Here is a 21,717-nt window from a genome sequence, read left to right on the forward strand (position 1 = left end):
GGGAAAGAGGAAATTGAATAACTAAAAGATTGGTGAAAATGGGAGTAGTGAAAAGAAATCCTGTGGATGTCACTATTTGGGGAAAAAAAAAAAAGAGTATTTAGGTTCTATATGTTAGAGTACAAGAATTAAAGAACATTTGGTTTCTAAATGGGAGCCCTCACATGACCACTTATCTCACTTGAATTCATTTGGCTCACTGCAGCTTTGCTGAGTTTGATGTATATTGGAATCATTGCACGAGGCAGCAGTTCATGTATTGAGCGGAATGAATTAAGTTACAAGGGCTGATAAGAAACTTTGATTTAAATAATCCATTTTAATCTCTGTTTGTCTATCAATGCTTTACTTGTTTTCCTTAAAAAAAAAAGTGTAACCCACAGTTAGTTTCTTTTCTGGGTTTTGTTAGCTAGTGAGAAAGATATCCTGTCTCTCTTTTTATATGTAAATATATATATATATTTATGTACACTCCCACCCACATATACTGGTCACAATAGATAAACGTTTAAGAAGTTAATTAACTTTCATTCATTTGCATTCTTTTTTTTTTTGTATATAAATGCCAGAAATTAGCAGGCCTTGCTTTTTCAAGGTAATGATTCATTTCTATGTAATAACTGAAATTTAGTAGAAAATGCATTTAAAATTAAAATGCTTCAAACTGGAATCTAAAGGCTGTAAGATCAATCACTGTTTTAAATGGAAAACATGGTTCTAGAAAATTCACCTTTTCCTGTGTATTAATTCCTTAATTAATGACACAGGAGTAGTTTCTTTTAGAAGAAAAATGTTTCTTATTATCTTGTTCTTTTAGAACAGAGGGATCTTATTTGTGTCCCAGCTCAGTTTTTTTCATGGGTTAGAATGCATGCACTCCTGATTTAAACTTAGAATCATTTTCTTAACAAAGCTAATAATGGCTGTGAATTTGGTAAATGAACTGAAATTGAACTGCTGTAGAAAAGAATTTGTCGCTAGAAGCTCATCCAGACCTCAACAAATTATCTTCTTAGTGCCTTCTGTGAGCCAAGTCAGTTCCTAGTGTCTTAAATAACATGTTTATAGACAATCTTAGAATATTTTTTGTTTAATGAAGTATTTCTCTGGGTTAGTGTAAGGTTAGGTTGTAGATTGGTTTGTCAGAAGTTAAACTTCCATTTAAATAAGCTCCTTTAAAGAGAAATAATTTAAATAACAATTAAAATTACATAGTATTTAATTTTTTAAAAATGAAACTGCATTCAGGCAGATGCTAGATGTAAGTAGTGAAATCTTTTGAAGTTCTTGAATGCAGCAGATCTTGATAAATATAAAACTTAATGGTAATCATGATGGACTTTTTTCTTTGTTTTGTAGTTAAAAAGCTCATCACAGTGCCCATTCAGAAGGACTCTAGTCATTTGTTTCCTTCTTTGTGTGAGAGTCCCTTTTACTAGTTCTTGACTTTTATGTAAACATAAACTTTTGATAAGACAAATAGATATTATTTTATTTTCAAAAAGCCAAAAATAGTAAACATTCTGACCTTTTTTGTGAGACAGCTGTTATGGCATAATATCTAGCATGCAGTAAGTTCTTGATTTTTATATGTTAGAAGCTCTTGATTTTTATATGTTCCATTATGATGTTCTGTGTGAACCTTTTAGACTTAGTTTACTTTCTTTCAAATGTATCTTGTACAGTTATTTTCTTTTGAAGTAGAAACTAATACAAAATGTGCATATTTAATAAGTTTACAGTTTAAGTTTACCTTTTATCTGTGGAGTATTTCTCGAATGGAATCCATTTTTAATTTTTTGAACTAGTAATGCTGAAGAAAGAATTGTATGAATATGTGGGCACAAAGTAAATGAGGCTGGGTAACAAATTCAGTATGCAGAAAGTGTAGACAGGGAATTTAGACTTTGGGTTGTTTCTTATTTACTCAATGTGCTATTAAGCTCTTTTGCATGAATCCCATTTCTGCAAGTAAACCAGGCAGGTTTTTTTTATTAAGGTGTGTCCAAAATCAATGTTCTGCTGTGGATCAGGTGTTTGCTTTGCAGGTGGATCTCCCAGTTAACCCCACTTAGCTAAGCCTTGGTTTGGGTGATGGAACATCCTGAACTGGATTCCTGTCTGATGAAATTCAGCTGGATGATGTATTCCAGGGGCACACTGTAGCCATAAAACAACATCCAGTCTGTGGGACCAGGCTGGACATAGAGCAAAGTGGAAGGAAAAAAATCCAACCCATAGCAGCCCTCTTTCCCAACCCTCCAAAAAAATCGACCAAACCCAACTCCTTCATGTTTACAGTGTGAATGTCAAGTTCTCAGCACTGTTGAAGCCACATCTGTAACCTTAGTGGGAGGCTTTTCAGTGACTTTGGTGAGCTTTGCGTCAGGCTTAAGTCCATCCTAATTAATTGTGGTTGGTATTGTTGACTGAGCAGTAACAATATGGAGAACAGCAGCTCGTAACATCAGCTGCTGGCTGGGTGAGCTGCTGAATAGCCCTTCACCTGCCCCATCCTTCAGTGCTTAGCTGGCTGTTTGCATGCTCTGTCACTAATTACTCTTACTAATTAAACGAATGAAGATAAGTACATCTTCCACATGTTGCTGATCCAAAAATTATAGAAGTGGTTCAGCAACACTTGTAGGACTTTTTTTTCTAAAAGCAAGCATGCCAGGATTATTTGAAAATTGTTATTTATTTTTATTTCTACTATTTATTATTTTTGTTTCAAGAAGGTTTTAGAAGTATTTTGGAAAAGCAAAACAAAACCTATTTGGTTTGTATATAATCCTTATTGACAGGAAATCACAAAATATGGACCCCTAATTTCTATTAATCTCTGATCTGTCAGAGGCTTGTTCTGTGGCTTTGGCTAAATCTGTAAAATAGGGATGATACTTTGTTACCTCCTGCAAATGCTGAGTGGATAAATGAGTATTTTTTTAAATGTTTTTGTAGATGCGATATTGCAGTGTTACTTAAGTGTTAAGACTGGGGGGTTCCATTGTCTGTTGCAGGCATAGTAGAGATATTTATGAGCTGATTCCTTGATAAATTAAAAATGCAAGAGTCATAGTGAAACAAAAAATTCTTGTTTTGCAAATATTACAAAATCTGTTAGTTCCAGAGGTTTTGTATCATACAACCAGTGAGGAATTTTTAAGCAAACGTCCAGCGCTCTTAGCCAGCATTTACCAGTAATAATTTTGGTTTTATATTTCTTAATGCACTGTTTTGAAACTTCTACTTAATATTGCCTCAAATTGCACTCATTCTTACAATTACTGCTATTGTCATGGCTCTCAGGAGGTTAATTTGCAGTCAGAAGCCACGTGGCTTTTGTGTTGAACACAGTTAAAGAAACTGAGGGTGCTCCTGGAAAACAAAGATTGTTTTGTGCCATAACCAAAGCTTGTGCATCGTTTTTCTGAAATTGTTTTTGTTTAGGAAAATACATGACACTACACTACAGGCTAATAAACTGATGTGAAAATTTCTCAATTTACACCACTTGACAAGTGCTAAAAGAAAAGCATCTTTAATTTTAATGTGTTATTAGGACCTTTTTAGAGAGATTGTACAAGTTATTAACAAGGTCCTCTGAGACAGGAGACGGGTAATTAACAAGACCTACAGAAAGGGAGTTTAGGTAATTAACAAGATCTTAGGCACTGGACACAGGGAGACAAATAGTCCAATATTTAAAGCTGACAGGTTGTTACTAGTCAGATTGAATTCCAGATCTGGGAAACTGGATTGATAGGTGTTTGGAAGCTTTCTACTAAGCAGTTATATATATATGCACACATAAAAAATGTGTGTGTCTGTGTATACACATATACATATATGTGAATCTGGAGAGGCATTAAAAAACCCATCTAAAGTAGCATTTTCTTGACCTAACCATTGTTATACTTCAGAGAAAAGAAGATAAAGCTTGTGTCTGCATTCTGATTACACTTTATCTCAAGTTGTAGCAATAAGTGTGTCACATTCTAAGCAATGTGGAAGATGGAATACTGGAGGAGAAAGAACCTTGTATCTTATTAGGCTTCACTATAACAATTACAAATAATGCTCGTATTTATAATATTAGGCACTGGTGAATTGGAGCATAAATTATGAAAATACTTAAATTTTTTTTTCTGTATTCTCTTACTGCTTCAGCTGTTTTTCAAATTTGCAACTCAAAAAGAAAAAACACCAACCCAACCTTTAAACTCTTTTGCATATTTCTGCTTTGTAATTTCTGAATGTGGTTATTTTCTTCAGCCTCTCTCCCCCCTTCATCACATGTGGCTGGGAGAGCAAACACCAACCCAACCTTTAAACTCTTTTGCATATTTCTGCTTTGTAATTTCTGAATGTGGTTATTTTCTTCAGCCTCTCTCCCCCCTTCATCACATGTGGCTGTTAGAGCTGCCTGTCTCTCCAATGTCACATGTTCCAAACAAATAAGGGACTGCAGTTTTGTTTTTCCCAATGGAGGCAATGTTTGGAATAAGCAACGCCTCTGCATTTTGATATGGTCATTATTAGATTTGTAAAAAAACGAGTGAGGTGCCATGAAAACAGGAGGCTCTTGATCACAGCGATGTGTTTGGATCATATTAAATTGTTAGGTCTAAAGAACAGCTGATGTCTGCTACATTTCAACAAACATTAACATTTTGAATGTGTGATGGTCAGGTAGTTAAAGAAGCTTTTGCTACATCCTGTTGTTCCTCTGGGTTACTGCTTGTCACTTGAGCTCTGAGAGTAGAGCAGGTGCTTGTCTCGAGTCAGCTGAAGTTCTAAAGTAAAACCTGTTATCCCAAACCACACTGAGGGTGAGTTATTAGTGCAATAACTTCAACATAATCAAAGTCATTGTTAAATGGTTTCAGTCTTGCAGAGTTACTGGCAGCAGCTCCATTGGAAGAACCCCAGAAGTTGCCTGATGAGAGCAAAGGGTTGTAGTGGCTGTGTATTTCTCTGCCAAATACGACATCCAGTGTGCAATACAATTCACTATTTCTAATTTTCATGTGCCTTTTTCAGAAATGTTGCTCTCTATATATTATTGTGCTTGCTAAAGCAATAAAATCTGTTAAGACGTTTTGGCATATTTATTCTCTGTTAGTCAAAAAATGGCATCAGGTGAACTATGGTATTTTCAGAATTTTGTTTCCTCTGTTAGTGCTAGCATGTCTTATTTTAAGAACAATGTACTTCTGCATTCCTTTTCTTGAAATGAATAATTTTTTTCAGTTCTCTTCTGAAATTTGACTAGACTTTAGTCAACTGTGATCTACAGTCTAGGTAGAGTATTGATGGACTATGACAGTGCTATAATGGTTGTCTAGGCCATTAATATTTGTTAATTCAGTGTGGTAAGGTTGTCAGTGGAACATTATTTCAACAAAACAAATACATTGCTGGTACATGAGAGGTAAAGAGAAATTAAAAAACAAGCAGAAGTCATGCAGAGATTCTTAGTCTGTCCTGCCAGGAGTGTTATCATATGATTTAAAAGTTCACTGCATGTGATAGGAGAATAATGAAATCTTTTGGAAAGCTCCTACAAAGCAGTGGTCACAGCATTTAGGACAAGACTAAGGTGGGCTGGAGCAATCAATTCTTAGAGGGATATTGTAGAAATACTCAGTATTAATCTTGACTTTTGCAGACTCCTCACCAGCAATCAGTCACTCCTAATTAGTTGACTGTTTTAGGGATACTGCTAGGAAAGTTCATCCTGCTGGCTGCATGACAAGACTTTTTCAAGCTTTCACTGTCTCTTGGTGCACATTAGAGCATGCGAAATCTTTTTTGAGAGGATGTATGAGCCATATTATCTTTCCCAAGGGAAGATGGGCTGCCTGTTCTATTTAATTTTAAAAAAAGAATAATTTTTTCTATTGTTTCTTTATTAATAAATGCAGAAACTATGTAAAAGCAATGTATTTTTTTGTGTGTGTTTCATTATTATAAGAACCAAGAATTAGTTCTACAGATCTGGAAATTTCAGTGTAAAGTGTAATTTTAGGGTTGTTTGATTTATTTGTTTGTTTGTTGTTGACTTAGAGATCTCTAATAATAGGGTCTTCTAGTGGAGATCCTGGCACAACTTTTAGTCTAACAGTTCTTTAGTGGTCTCTTGAGAAAAAGACTTTTTTGCTATAGCACAACTCCTAGTAAAAGGAGAAATATTTATATACTTAAAATTCTAACTAATCAAGAAAAGGCAGTGATAGCCACAAAACCTGATCCTCTTTTTGTGTCTTCCTGGGGTCACCCAAGCTCCAAAAAGCCATGGAACATGGCTTGACAGCAGAGCAATTTATATAATGAAGTGTCTTAAGTGATGTTCCCCAGAATCTAATTGCAAAATAAATGTTAATATGCTTGTTCTGTACTTGTTTAGCTGCCAGACAAGACAGTCATTCCTTCTCAGAGTATGAAGTGAACTCTGCATTGCCAGGCACAGCAGGCTGACAATATTCTGTGGAAGGCTAAGTTTCTGAATTTCATTAACTGTATCTGATTTTATTAATTTCTTTTGGGTTTTTTTTCCTAGTGCATTGGTAATAACCTAAATGGCATCTTAATATTTCAAGGTTTTGATATATGTTGAGAGAATCCAAAGAAAAATGCATAAACACTGTAGTAAGAATCAGTCCAAAGACCAAGAAGTAGGATAGGAATAGGAATTTCAACTCTAATGGAAAATTAATATGGCAGAGCTTTGCTAATTACCTGTATGCAGACATTCGATACTAAAGGAAAGAAACTGAAAGCTCACACTTAGCTCATTGGTATAATGGATATTTTACAGAATGTTAACATAAATTTTAATACTTTGGATAGTATTGATTAATGTAAATATCCTGATTTTAGTTTCTAATAGTATACACTACTATCATGTAACTAATATGAGTAGCAAAAGTAAAAAGCTTTTGCTCCTTAAGAAAACACTCTTTGCACGGAGCATAATTTAGGAGTCTGATTCCCATTCATTATGTTGTCAGAGTAAATGGCAGTAAAATGTTTAAATCAGTTATAGGAAAGATTTGATAAAGATTGTTTTAATCTCTAGGCATTCAGAAGCTAAATATTTAAGCAGCCACTAGACCTAATGTTTGAATTTTTAACTACCATTAAACTTCAATAGACAAAATTATAAGATGCACTCATAAACTTGAACTTGTGGCACATCCTCAACACAATTCCACTGTATTCTTCCCATAGAAACTGTAAATTATCAACATGCAATGGAAGTATTTAACTACCATAAAAGATAGGTGTTATCAGGAAAAAAAAGTTTTATGTAGTTCTAATGAAATGTTTTTAAATAGAGAAGATAACAATAAAGCGCAAAATAATGTGCTTGCTCTGATTGTGAAGTAGTAACCCAAACCCCTTTACAGAAGCAGCATTGCAATGTATCTGTCTCCATTATTAGTTTATACTATTTTTCTTTCTCATCACTTTCTCCCCTCAGGAACAGGGCGATAGGAAAGGGTTCTCATCTCAGATGAGCTACAATTGAAATCCAAGCTAATAAAACCCCAGAAATTAAAACAAACTTTACTATTCAAGAAAAATGTAAAAAGAAAGTTATATCCAAAGCAGTAAAATAATATGGAATAATAAAATAATGGATATGATTTAATCTGGTAAAAATGTAAGTTTATATAAAGTAGCTGTTAAGGACGCTAATTGAATTCCCAGATGAGTGAAATGAGGTACAGGACTAATTGCTGTGTTGGATTGGAGAAGTCTATTCTACCAGAGAAGGGTAGGGGTGATGTACAAGTTGAGTGGCTCAGTGTCACTTCCATGATCCTACTGAAGCTGATTTTTAGTCTGTGCTGATTTACCACCCTTTAGTAGCTCATGTCTTAAAGGCGATCAGAGAGAATGAAAGTTTATTACTTGTAGGAGAAAAACAGTTAAAAATCAGTATGGGACCTGAGGCATCATCTTGAGGTACATGAGGAGTGCATTTGTTAGAAAAGAAATACCTTTTTACTTGTAAACTGAGCAAATTTAGTTTGGGCAAAATTGACAAACAATAATTATAGAATCCCACAATGCCAGTTTTTAACAGTCACTGGTCACAGTAAACTGCACTCAAAAAACCCCCACAAAAATCCAGAAAGATACTTTTTTTTTTCCCCAAGCTGTGAAGATGTGAACTTCTTCGTAGCAGAAGTTCCCTGCCAGTTTATCAAACCCCGGGGAAAAAAACCCAGAGGTTGGATTATAACTCATGCTATCACTATGAACTGTGACTGTAACACAGGAAAAAACAATGTTATTTTTTACAATTGCTTAGATCAATGATTTCAGAATGCTTTTAGGAAGTCAAGAGAATGGCTGCTGGAATGATGCTTGTCAGTGTGGGCTGCAGTCCTAGAGGCCTGTTTTCTATAATTATTGCCAGTAATCAAGTGAGATGGTAACTTTAGAGGTGTATTATTGTGATGAAATTTAAATTAAAAAATAAATGCTCTCGTGAATTTCAATACACCAAAGAGACAGCTCCAGCAACTGTATGCATTCATAACTTTACAGGATTTTCTTTTGAGGCGTTACCTGGTCCTCAGACATTGAAATAGGCGTGCAGTGGTGGGAGTCTGCATCTGCTCACACTCACCTCGGGCTGGGAGCACTGGCAGGAAACCCTGCGGAGCTCAGCAAGGCCGACAAGCTACCACCTTACTTAGCAGACACTTTGATTTAGAAAAATGTTTTTATATGCAATCTCAGCACCTGTTTCTTCCTTGAGAAGCAGTATATTTTCTACATATCTCCTTAAAATATGAGTCTTCATGGAGTTTGGATTTTTATTGGGGAATATTTTAATAGCTTTTCATTTTTTTTGCAAGCGTATTCAAATTTCTTCTTGCAAAATACACAGATGTTCTCTTTTGTAATTGTAGTTATGATGTCCACAATTTTACAGAAACGATTGCAGGTTTTTTACTGCTTAAAAAAACCCTGAACAACTAGTCCATATTGCCAGTGATTTATACTTCTAATTTTGAAATGCAGCTTCTCGTAGTCAGAACTGCTGCTTTCATTTTAAGCTGCCGCTATGAAAAAGAGTCCCAGAACTTATTTCACAGAAACTATAAAGTCATTCAGGGCAGTGAAAGATCCTGCTTTTTTAACCTTTCAGAAAGTTGCCCAGTTGAGCAGTCAGGCCGTATTATTCTATATCTTGTCTAACATGAGGAAACAGTCCCAAAAGAAAGATATCCCAAATTAACGCCACACTTCGTTAAATAGAGACATTCTTGGTTTTCACCAAGCTAATTCGATCCAGTTCAGTTAACTCATTTTTTTTGTACTCGGATCACGGAAGGCAGCCATGAATGGAGCGAGTTCATCATGTGTTTGACACATCAGTGTGAGGTTGAAAGGAGGCTGCGAAGGAGGAATCCTGCCTTTGGCTTGGCGGACAATACCCGATGAAAGAGGCCCCTCATTCAAAAGTGGTCTCCAGCAAACAAGGCAGACTGCTGGGGATCACTGTTACAAACAGGTAGAATGGGAATTAGCCAAACTTGATTCCTCAGACACCTCTGGATTTCTAGTTGTGACTGTTCCTGTAATCCAGTCTCTGTCTAATACCCTCAGCCCACAGATGGTTTACAGGACTTCTGTGTGAGCATAGGTTTGCCTGCTTTGGAAATTAAACATCATGTACAGAATAAAAAAAAAAAAAAAAAAGTAAAAAATAAACTTTAGTATGAAAAAAAGAGTCTTTACAGAAAAATATCATCATTTGTATTTTATATATTGTACATATTTTAAGTTCATAAATTTTTTCCCTTCTGCTTTTACACCATGAAATACATGACTTATAAATTCAGATAACAGAGTGGTAAACAGTCACAAAATACTTTCCCTGCTTTAAAAAATCTTAAAAAAAAAAAAAAAAAGTGTAGATATATTTTTGTAGCTCTCAGTCAAACATCACCCTCAAAGCCAGTACGTGCAGTCTAACAAAACAGTAGATTCTGTGATGTGGAAGAATGTGTCTGCCGTGGTGCTACCAAGTAAATAATATTTGTGTGCCATATCTGAACTCTGAACACATTTTCAGAGAATGTTTTCTCTCCAAACTTGCTGTAGCAAGTACCTAAGAACACAGCAACACTGATTTTTGAAGATACTTGCTAATAATTACACCAAGCTGAGAGAGCAGTGGGCCGTTTCTCAAGCCTGACATTTAGACAGTGGCTGTTTTTATCAGTATCAACAACATCATCAAAGAGCTGTGCTGTTTGGATATGCACAATAATCACCAGGTTTATTAAATAATAGATTATTTACTCAATTTTAAGTACAAAATAAATGTAGCTGACAGAAGATGGCTTTTTAGTCCTGACTTAAGCTGGTGATCTCACTGGAATTTCTACAGGAACTTTGTCCTTTAGGAGCTGCCATGAAAGCTGGGAATACCTGTTAGTCTGTAGGGTTTGGTTGTTGGTTTTTATCAATCTCATCCCAGGGACTGGTTTCTAGGATATTTCATTTAAAGTAGCACTTCATGCTTAGAAGCTCAAGCTAAGTCTAGAGATAAGAGGAGAAATAAGGAAGCCCAATCCATAATAGCCTTCTTGCATTTCTTAATTAGTTATTCAAATTTTATGACAAAAAGAATATGAAAAATACAAAGAATTATGAACAAAATATATTAAAATTTCCTTTAATTTCTAATATTTTCTTTTCCTAAGTTTAACAAATCAAGAAAATAAATCATCTTAAATACTTTGTAGCTGCATGCCTAATTCAGTACTGTCTTCTAGTAGATGTTTTGGTCAAATAAGTGTACACTGCTAATACTTGTTTGTCTGTTTTTTTTCTCCTACAGTTTTAATGTGAATCCTTCTGGCATTGAGGATCTCAGGAAAAAAACGGTGAGTTATGAAATGTTATGGAAAGCCATCAGTAAATGCCAGCTAATTGGTATTTGTGTAAGCTTATAAGCTTTTGTTCTTTTTTTAACCTCTTATATGGAAATGTTGGGGTTTTTTTTGACATATCCAGAAAACCTAAATAGAAAAGCACAGGCTTAATGTATATTTGGAAATAAAGAAGAGTTTTGCACTCAGTATGGAGTTTACCTGTGGTATGATGAAGAAGGAATTTAGTTCTTTGCACAAAAAGTAAGAAAACCCAAAAACCTGGAATTTTGGGGGTGGTTTAGATGATTCTAGAGACATAATGGTCAGGTGAGGAACTCTGCACTAGGCAGTGATGTATTAATTGACCAAACAGGAGTCATTACTATAATCAGAGACTTGAGGACAGTCTTTAGAAAGCAGATCAAAATTGAAATTATGATCTCATATATGATAGGATTAATAATACACGTAATAAATGAACAGCTGAAAACACTAAAAAATAGAAATACTAGAAGGTAATATTCCAAACGCTCTTGTTTCTAAAAGCACTGAGAATAAATTGTGTACTAAGAAAAGGCAAAAACTAATCCACAGATTGCCTAGGCAGTGTCTTTGTTTGAAGGAAAATGTGGTCTTACTAGAATTTTTTCTGTGAATAGATGACATCTTTAAAAGTGGGTTTGTTTTCAATCTCTAAAATATATAGAAAACAAGTTTCACAAGCAAATATGACTTTATACTGTTTGTTTTCTGCTGGTTTATGTAAATGACTTGTAATAACATTTGATGTTATTGTAAATGCCCAAGTTTTTATAATGTAAGTAGCTGGTGGGAGATGTCAGAGTATTTGAAGGCTGCCTTTGATCAGATAGTAAACTGAATTCTACCAGGCAGTTACTTAATCTCTGACAAAAAGAGACATCAAAAAATTGATTTAACTTAGCAGCCATTGTTTGTAAAGAAACCATAATTACAGTTTCTATGTGCTTGCAAATGTACTACTGCAAATCATGTAATTTATTGCTGGTAAAAGCATCGGTTTAATTCTTTTAAGAAATAAGATGTGAATTGTTTTATTTAAAGGATTTAAAGGTGATAAAAGAAATCCTTGATAATTTTTCTTTTGGAATACCAGCTACCCTAAATGTCAGTTGTAGGATTATGATGTGGTGCTCATTTAATGCAAAATACAAATTAGGTGGGGAAGAAACTATATCACAATCATAGTTTTGAATGAAACCATTTGAATTTTTTTTAAATATTCAGGATTGCTTTCTAAGGTGTTTGAAGTAATTTATTATTAGATTCTGTAATAGTAACGCTCGCCAAGTTATTATATTTCTTCCTTGTGCATATTATTTAGTAATTATGTTTGTATGTCTTCTCCTCTGATGCCAACACCTGTCTCTGAAAGCAGTGTTTAAATGGGAGCAGTAGCCAGTTGAAAGGGCAGTGTGAGCTCTTTAAGGCCTAATTAAGAACTGAAAGGAAGATGAAGTAAGTAGGACAAAAGATGTGAAAGTAGCTTAGATGATATTCCCAGAGCAGAATTCCTCATTAGAACAATGAAGAGATGATCAGGGATTGCCAGGCCTTCATTTTATCTAACGTTGTTTCCTCTGGCTGGCGGTGTGTACCCCAACAGGGTTTGTAGCTGAGACAATCATTCTTTTCATGGCTTGTTGCTTAGAATCTTTTTTTTTCCTTAATAATTCATTATAAGATTATTGTTAGGCACTTAAATTGTGATATCTAAAGACATAGGTGTTCTTTATACATTCATATATCACCTATTGGCCCAAACTGAACTTAGAAGATCTTCTTAATTTTAACAATATTAATTTCTAAATACTAGCATACTTTAGCTAGAATTTTCTTGCATAATTAATGTGATAAGTTATTCCCCCCTGCCCCGAGACGTGTATGGAGCATGTGTATGATAAAACATCTTTAAAGCATATATATTACAGACAATTTTCCACTAAACTTGATAGCATAATTAAAGTCATTACTGCATCTTAATTCCTGTTCCTTTGCCAAATCAGAATATTAGGCAAACCCTGTATTTCAGGCATGTAAGTGTTAATGATATTTTTTCCAGTGTGTACCGAAATTTGCTACCATAGAGAGAAAGTTTTACTTCCTTCTTGTAGAAGAAAATGTGCTAAACTTATGACCACAAAGTGAAGTTATTTTCTCTCCTATATTTGTTGAAAATTGATTACTAACCAATTTATAAATTTCATCAGGTTAGCCGTTTTAATAAAGTGAGAGTTATTGATTACTTACAGTCCCTTGACTTGGTAAGTTTAAAATACCGAATACACGTCCGTAAATGTGACATTAAATGTCACAAATATAGAGAGAAACCCTTAAAAGCACATATTTTTGAGAGCTACTGTTAGAATATAATTGATGGAGAGGCTGATCTGTCACACTTCAGCCTATTTGCAGGGCACCATCACTTTTAATGAGGTTCATTTGAAAACTTTGGCCAGCTGCATATTTTAATGGGTGGACATGTGCCAGTGTGCAAGTATGGAGCTGTATGGAAAGAAAAGGAATGGGGCATGGAAGGGGAATGAGTATGACTGTTATGTGGTGTGCTTCTTAGCTGTGCAAACTTTATCGTTTTTAATGACATGCTTCTGCTGTAAACAAAAGCTGTCTCGTGTCCTCTTAGAAGTGCAGGATTTTTTAGGTTCCATATTCTAAATGTTTTCATTTCTGAATGAGATAAAGCCTCCTGCTTAACAGGTCTAATAGTGCTGATACTTTTATAAACTAACACAAAAGAAGACATTCAGGTTTATATGTTTTGGATCACATGTTGCGATTTTTAAGATGACTGATTTGTCCATCTCAGCTAATACCTGCACTTACTGAATCATCAGAAATCATTACAGAAACAATTTTGTTTTCCCTACTGCTTAATTCTGTGCCTCTCCTGCTATAAAGCAAGCAAGATCTTTTGTAAGTACACATTTATTTCTACCTAAAGCGCTCTGGTGCAAGTAAGAGGCAACCTTTTACCTTCACCTGAAATTTAAAATTGAAAGTTTTATTATGTGATTCAGAAGCCAAGGCCTGGAGAACTACTGGTGAGTAAAAATATGAATATGAAAGACAAATGAGGGCTGATGTCATTTAGAGCTGAGTAAATCCTTTGCTGTGATGCTCTCCAGAGGCAAAGACTCAGAGAAGTTGCAGTAGGAGTTGAGTTCTTAGGGCACTTCTCTTGTTCTTCTATAGTTAAGGTGGTTGGTTTCCCAAAGTGGACCTGCCAGCTGTTGTTGTGGTTACTGCTTGTATGATCACTGACTGTGACACACTGACTGTGTGTCCATCTCACTGAGAAGATTTTTTTCTGAGATGACAGTGTGGGAAATGTTCATCCAGCTGGGCAGCCCATCTCCAGTTGTCTGCTCCAGTGGGGATGTTGGAGAGAAAAGTGCTGCAGCAAACAGAGGTGTTGCTGAAAGAAATTGGTTTTCATGTCAAGAGATGCACATGAGAAACATGAAGAGCAATAACCAATCAATTTTCTGGGAATACTGAACTGCTTAATAAAATCTGGTGTTTTTCTACGCTTAACCTGCAGGAAGGAAATCCTTTCGACGCCACTGCAGGATACCGAAACCTCACTTATGAGGAGGTTCTGCAGGAGCTGGTGAAACACAAAGAGCAACTCAAGAAGAAGGACACCCACATTCGGGAGCTCGAGGATTACATTGACAATCTTCTGGTACGAGTGATGGAGGAAACCCCCAGTATTCTCAGAGTGCCATATGAACCTTCTCGGAAAGCTGGCAAATTTTCCAAAAGCTGAGATAGTGGTACTTGAGGGTACTTTCTGCTGAATACATTAGTGGAAGGAGATCACATTTTAATATTTTGACTTCTCTTCATTCCTTTTCTCCTAAGAAATTCCAGGAAAACGGGGAGGAGAGACAATGGCGTGGGTTTTTTCCTTTTTGTTTTTTTAATCAAAACACTAGCAGGGCTGCCAAAAGTAGTATTCTGTTAGATTACCTAAGTAACTTTTTCTTTTTTTTTTTTTCTTTTTGAAAACACCTTTAGGTACAGAATTCTTAAAATAGAGTTAATAATACATATTAAATATGTCCATGCAGTTTATATAACAGCTTAGTGTTCACCATGTGGCAGTTTCAACTGGGAAGCCTGTGCTGTTATGAATGTTTTCTTGAATGATTATTGGTATTAGGCAAATATATTGATTCTTTTCTTACAGCATGCCATCAAGACCACTGTTTTCAATCCAGTGTAGTACTCTACTAAACCTAAGTGTGGTTTGTTGCAATGGAATGTAGTTCTGCACATATCAGAGGAAAACAGTGATGCACAATCCTTGCAGAGTAAATGCTGTATTCTATACAATGTGCTTTTTATAGAACAATGTAAAAAAACCCCATGCCATTTCTGTCATGGCACATGCTGGAACCAGTTATTTTACACTTAAATGCTGAATTTTGTGTTTAATGAGTGAACTTTGGTAGTGAGCTCATGACATAAGGTTGTTTTGAGGATCTTTTTGTATGAATTACTGCATGCCTTTTTATGTGTTAAAAGTACTTTGAACAGTGTTCACAGAGGTACAGCTGGAGAACTCAAGTATGGAATAAAGATACGAATACTTTTGTTCAGTCAAAGTCTACTGCGATGGAAATGTAGAAGAAATGGAGAGGCTGACTTAAATAGACACGATAAATCAATTTAAGGTTGAGTTTTACATGATATATGTGTCTTAACTTTTTAAATCTTATAACAACAAAGTCTATGCCTTTAGAAATAGGCCATGTTGCTAAACACATATAGAGTACTTAGGCTTTTCATTAAAAATGTCCGTATTCCATGTAAATAGTTCTAAAAGTCAGTTTTCATTGAGGCAAATGAACCAAGAATGTAGTAGATATCTTCCTGATCGTTTAATAATTGTTTGTAAAATGATGTATGAAAAAGGTATCTGTTATTCAATGAATTGGAAAAATATAGTGATGAAGGTATAATGGGAAAATACTGTAGGAGAACCCTCAAAATTTTAACATGAATAGATTTTAATTTTAATTTCCTTAATAAGAGTCTTACTTGGATTTTCTGTTGCTGTGAAACAGTAAAATGTTATTTAAAAAATGTACAGAGAATATTTTAGATTTGGATTTAGGATGACTGTCTTTTCCTCTCTTTCTGCTCCTGATCTGTTGGGTTTTTTTTTACAGCACCATGAAATGGCTGCTGCCAAGGTGACCAAAAAGCTTGAAATTAAATTCCAGTTTTTTTCTTGTTGTTGTAAAAGATTTAAATATATTTTCATTTTAAAAACTGCAGAAATTGGTAATATCTTGAATATGTGGAAGGGTTGAAAAAGTTTTATCTGACTGCTTTTGATGTCATTAGTTTTGTAGGACAGCACGTAATTATTCTTGTTACAGAAAAAACTTCTTTGTACAAATATTCTCAGATTTCATTTACTTTTTTTTGGCTTTCCCTCCTTTATTTTCTTCTTTTATTTAGCAACTACCTCCCGTCCCCATTTAGCGCTGTCCCTAAAATGTGTGCTGCCAGAGTTCCCAACCCACCAGTGAGATCCCTGGGTGTAGATCCCTGTGCCTGGATGGATCCTGAGAGATCCCAGCCCTGCCCAGTTGTAGAGCTCTGCATTTGTATTTTGTAGTGCAGAAATCCATCCCACACCAGGCAGTCTCTCTTTTGTCAAATGTATCAAGTTGTATCAAGTTTGGTACCTCAGAAACCACATGAATGTTCTTTTGACCCACTTAAAATCTCGTTGACTGTAAATTTGTTGTAATGTATTCAAAGTGCCAAAGGTTATATACCAGGTTATGGTACGTTTGCTGTTGGAAGTTGGGTTTTGCACTCAATTAGATTTTAATTTTCTAATTCCACCAAGATGTATTTCGGTTACTCAGTATTTCCATAGAAGTTCTTAAACATTTTCAAATGTTTGGCCAAAGCCAGCGGTTTTCTCATGTTGTTAATGGGGAAATGTTCTGCCATTGTTTTGAATTCCACACTCATTTTCAGCTAACTGGTATGAGACCTTCTCTAGTATCCACAGTGCTTAAATCATACACACCAGTGAGGATTAACCACTGCACTAACCAGAGAATGTGCTCCAATGACTTCTCACATGCAAGCCAACTTTTAATTATTAAAATGAAACTCTACTATATTTAGCACCTCTGAAATCACTTCTTTTAGAATGTAAATGTAGAATAGCAAACTGCATAATTGACTAAAAGCAGATCATTTGACATATTTGCATACCGAGAACGATAAGCAGATTAAAGGTAGCGAAAAGATCAATTTTTGTGCATTAGTGAAGAAATTTAGTGAAGCTTTGAATGTGCTATCTAGTCTTTATCTGATCTTTAAGTGAATAAAAGCACCTATTGTTTCTAACAGTTTGTCAAGAAAGAGGGAAGAACAACAAATGCAATTTAAGAAGAGGTAATGTTGCTAAGAGAGGCAGAATGGGACATTAACAACTATGAAAATATTTTTATAGGGTTTATAGGTAAAGATACAAGCTGCTTTTGGAGCAATTTGTGAAAGATTACATACACATCATTTTCTAATCAGAAAGAAAATTTTAGCATTTCCTATATTCTGAGATTATTTTTAAAAAGCATCTTCACCACAAGTATTTTTTGAACCATGCAGCTTTCAGATGAAAACTTTCCGTACAGAGTAATTTGTATGTTGAAAACAAAGGAAGTTCTGTTTTTCCCGTAGGATAAAATTCTAGACTTTCTTGCAGATCATTTTAAACCCATAAAATCTTGCCACTTGTGGTCAGTCTTTCCTGCCTTTTAAAATATACAGGTGAAAATTTTGAGCATCTCCATATTATTTGGATATTTTCTCTCATAAATTAGCATAAGAGTTCATCCAGGCATGCACTATACTTTGAAATTATCCTTTGAAACAGCTCTGCTCATAGCCATGTATTCTGCTTACTTAAAGGACAAATATGAAGGCCATACTTTAATGTAAGTTGTAAGTCAGAAATAGAAACTTTCTGCCATTCAAGAAGGATATTTAATATTTATATATGTTACCTCTTGCTGCTGTATTTTACGTTTAGCTTGGTTTTCCACCTCCTAATGAATGTAGCATTCTGCCTAGATTATACATAACTACATTTATTGCTGTTGGCTCTGTGTCAAGAACTATTTGTAATTTTCCAGCTGTGGAAATGTTGCCTTGTATTTAGAAAGGTTTCGTGATTTGGGGACCTGATGAAAATCATGCTCATTAGATACTAGCCTGCATTTCTTTCTGTACAGGATGCCCTTTCTTAGATGCATCTTAAAACAAACAGAACTGCTGTCTTAATGTGTTTACTGCTGCACTGGGGGTTTATTTACACTTCCAGCTTTAAAGAAAGATTATTGTCCTACATCAAGTATGTAAAGTGAGCTCATGCTTTTCTGCTCTTTATGTACCATTGCTGTTGTAGTTACGATAGAGGCGTTAGCTGGGCTTTCACAGTGGTGAATTTAGAGCATGTTGACTAACTTCCCCTTCTTTGAAGTACTTGCTGAAGGATTATAGCACTGCTGTGTTCATGATGCTAGATTTAAGGGTCTGTCAGCACTTTCGTATGAAACCCTATTTTCAGGGATTTCTAACTTAAAAGTTTCGATACAGTCACTGGAAGTATTTAATATGCAATAGGTAGCACTTTAATCTGTTTATGAAGGGGTTTGAGATTTGTTTCTGTTGAAAAGGTCACAGTTTCCTAAAGCATGGTGGGCATTTGCTTTATCTTTTATAATTTCTACATTGAAGAAGCCACTGTATGTTACAGGTGGCCGAGCCATTCCTATTCATCTTAGAAGCTTCCAGATGTCTTGTATTACAATGTATTATAAAAAGCTGAAGATCCAGGTTATATAGGAAGTCTGTAAAAGATATGAACATTACTTATAACTTAAGGGTTTTATTTTTGTCTCGTGCAATCAATGGTAGTTTGTCTACATTTAAATAATGGTACAGAATCATAACTATATGCACTTGTGAGAACTATAAACTTAGAATGCATGAAAAACTTTATTTTTGTTCCATTATTGCAACTTCAGATCTTTTAATTTGATTAAAATGTTATCTTAATATTTTCATTTCTGTTCATTAAATAAATATTGCATGTCTAACACTAATAAAGCACCACAATGCACTACCGCAGTATTTCTTGATTTGTGACATTAATTGGTGTTATGCAAAGCATGTGACTCCTAAACTCCACGGTGTTGAGGCTCTCAGACCACAGAGGGGGGCATTTCCTTAGGGACAGCTCTAAATGAATATCCCAGATGTTTGCAGGGTAGCCATTAGGGGAAATCTCTTTGGTAGTGTCCAAAGCTTAGAATTAGTGAAAAAAAATGGCATATTCCTAAATGTACTAATCTGTATGTCCTTTTTAGTATGGTATCTGTGATCCCTTTAAATGCACTATTCCTCTGATGCCATGGCTGTCTAAATATTACCAGGAGACCTTTGGCACTGCAGGCCAGAACAGCATTTAGCATGAGAACAAACACTGTGCAAATTTTGATACGGAAAACATGTGACATATTTCTCTTAATACTTGACAGAACAAAAACCCGTCCAGAATGACAGAAAACTGGAGCATCCTCCCCCATCACCCAGAAGTATTTTTTTCAATGCTCCCACAAGTTTTTCTCCTCTCCCATGAAGCAGCAAAACAGCAAAGTCTGTCCCCTGACAACAGCAGGTTTTCTGGATGGTAAAGGAGGCATGGAAAACAGTCCAGGCTTGGGAGAAGAACTCTGTGAATATTTCACCCAGTTTCTTGGAGCCTTGAATTCCACAGGGATTCCCTTGCAGTCAACTTGCTCTGTGAACAGGTCCTTTGTCAATACGTTTATGGGCTTAGAAAGCTCAGAAAGGGTTCTTCTCTTAGAGGTGTCCATGCAGTGTGGTGGTTATGGGAAATCACAGCCAGTTATGAGCTGTCCATGGACTTCCACATGTGTTTCTATGCAGATTCCATCAGCTGTGTCACCCCATGGCACACGATTTTGTAACTGTCCCGGTGTGTGAGAGGTGAGGAATGAGGGCAGGAGGAAGGCAGGTTTCAGAAAGCACCACACTGCCTATTGAATACCATCTGTAATTCACATCTGGTAATTAATCTCAGTTCCTGTGCCCGTTTGAAAAGGGAGCCACACCATTTCCCACCCTCAGAGGAATAATGTTTGTTAGCTGATACCAGCTGCAGTCCTACTGACAATATGAGAGCCCAGCTTGATTAAACAGCTTCCAGTTTCACCAGCATGAAGTTGTCTTTGGAGTTTTCATTAGTAGCCACCTCAAGCCCCTAGTAAAGGTTTTCAAGGATATTTTAAATACAGTTTAGCAGTTAAAAGAACTATTGGAATTAGATGTAAACTAAAAGTATCATTAAGGACAGTTCTCTCTCCAGTTGCACTTATTAAAGTTACTTTTTATGGAAGCACAGAGAGTAAAGATCAGGATTTCATTTCCCTATTTTAATTTGTTTTTATGGGAGTGTTGTGCAAGTTCTGGCTGCAGCTCACTTGGGATACGTTACCCTTTTGTGTAACATTGGGCATGCTGGTAAAGTTAAATGATGATAAATCCCATCTCTTTTTCTGGATTAATGAATTAAAATTTGGATTATTTTTTTGGATTGTTTTGTGATAGTCCATTTTAGGAGAGATAGGAATAAGTCTATCTGCTAAAGGAAGCTGTTTTCTCTGTACTGCTTATTGAGTTATTATGCAAGAAGGCTACCACACTGAGTGCAGCCCAACCTGGAAACTGTGTGGCATTGATTGTGTAATATTTAAACAAATACCAGTATATTCAGTGCTGGAAGCCAGTGGCTATTACATGGGGATTATTGCAATGTATTTATAATGTGTTTTTACAGCATTTAGTAATGTAGATCAGTCTCTGATAAATGGATGATGATTTAGGACAGAAAAGTACCCTCCGTGGCTAAACACTGACATGTTTATACTTTAAAAGTAAGCAGCTTAAAAAGGTTTTAGGGCCATGCAACGTTTAAATGAAGCTGAATACTAAAAAGGGGAGAAACTTTGCGGGATGTTTTTTGTTTGTTTCAGCCTAAACAGTGTCTGCTGTGTGACATGCAGGGAATGAATAGAAGCAACACTGGGGAGATTCCAATGTTAGGATCAAAAAAACCCCAACAACAATAAAAAGTTAGTAGGACTAGGAGTCTGATTTTAAGGGAACTATTTGCCCAGTGTGTGCCAGGTTCTGTTTGTAATGGGAAGAGGTAACACAGCATCCCTTACTAACAAGATTGGTGGCAGGGTGAAAGCCCCCTAAAACTGGGAGTTTAACAGGGAGATGATTTCCCAAAGTTTTAGCTGTGGGACAGGTGTTGGGCAGAAGCAGAGCTGTCACTTCTGCTTTTTCAGCCCTGCTGACAGTGGTATTAAATTCAGGGATTTTCAGAATTCAGGACAAACCTAGGAAAGTTAGGAAGTGTCTGAGGAAATTTGGGGTGTGCAGCACATGGCTGGCCAGGTTGCCTTTGCTGTTACTTGAAGTGGGTGTCTGGCTCAGGGTCTTGTGGAGTGGCCAAAATGTGTCGTATCACCTCCTCTAAATCATTCATCTGGGGCCTTCCGAGGTGCTGAATGTCTCCTTCTCCGATAACTTGCTGCTCACATTATGAATTCCTTGAAAATTGACTCCCTGGGACATCTTTACATGAGACATCAAGGGTCTCCATTTAAATTTAATGAATACTGTG

The 21,717-nt window shown here is 35.7% G+C and overlaps 1 protein-coding gene across 1 annotated transcript in view; it reads left to right on the forward strand.

The window, feature by feature from the left end:
* The window catches only part of RAB11FIP2 (RAB11 family interacting protein 2), a 32,318-nt gene extending 13,185 nt beyond the window's left edge, over nucleotides 1-19,133 (forward strand). The window contains exons 4-5 of the mRNA XM_008643187.2: nucleotides 10,871-10,916; nucleotides 14,506-19,133. Coding sequence (XP_008641409.1) covers nucleotides 10,871-10,916; nucleotides 14,506-14,733 — 274 coding nt within the window. The 3' untranslated portion in view covers nucleotides 14,734-19,133. The remainder of the gene's footprint in view (nucleotides 1-10,870; nucleotides 10,917-14,505) is intronic.
* Nucleotides 19,134-21,717: the final 2,584 nt, after the last annotated feature.

The sequence above is a fragment of the Corvus brachyrhynchos genome, unplaced genomic scaffold (genome assembly GCF_000691975.1).
Source record: "Corvus brachyrhynchos isolate BGI_N302 unplaced genomic scaffold, ASM69197v1 scaffold319, whole genome shotgun sequence".
Lineage (NCBI taxonomy): Eukaryota > Metazoa > Chordata > Aves > Passeriformes > Corvidae > Corvus > Corvus brachyrhynchos.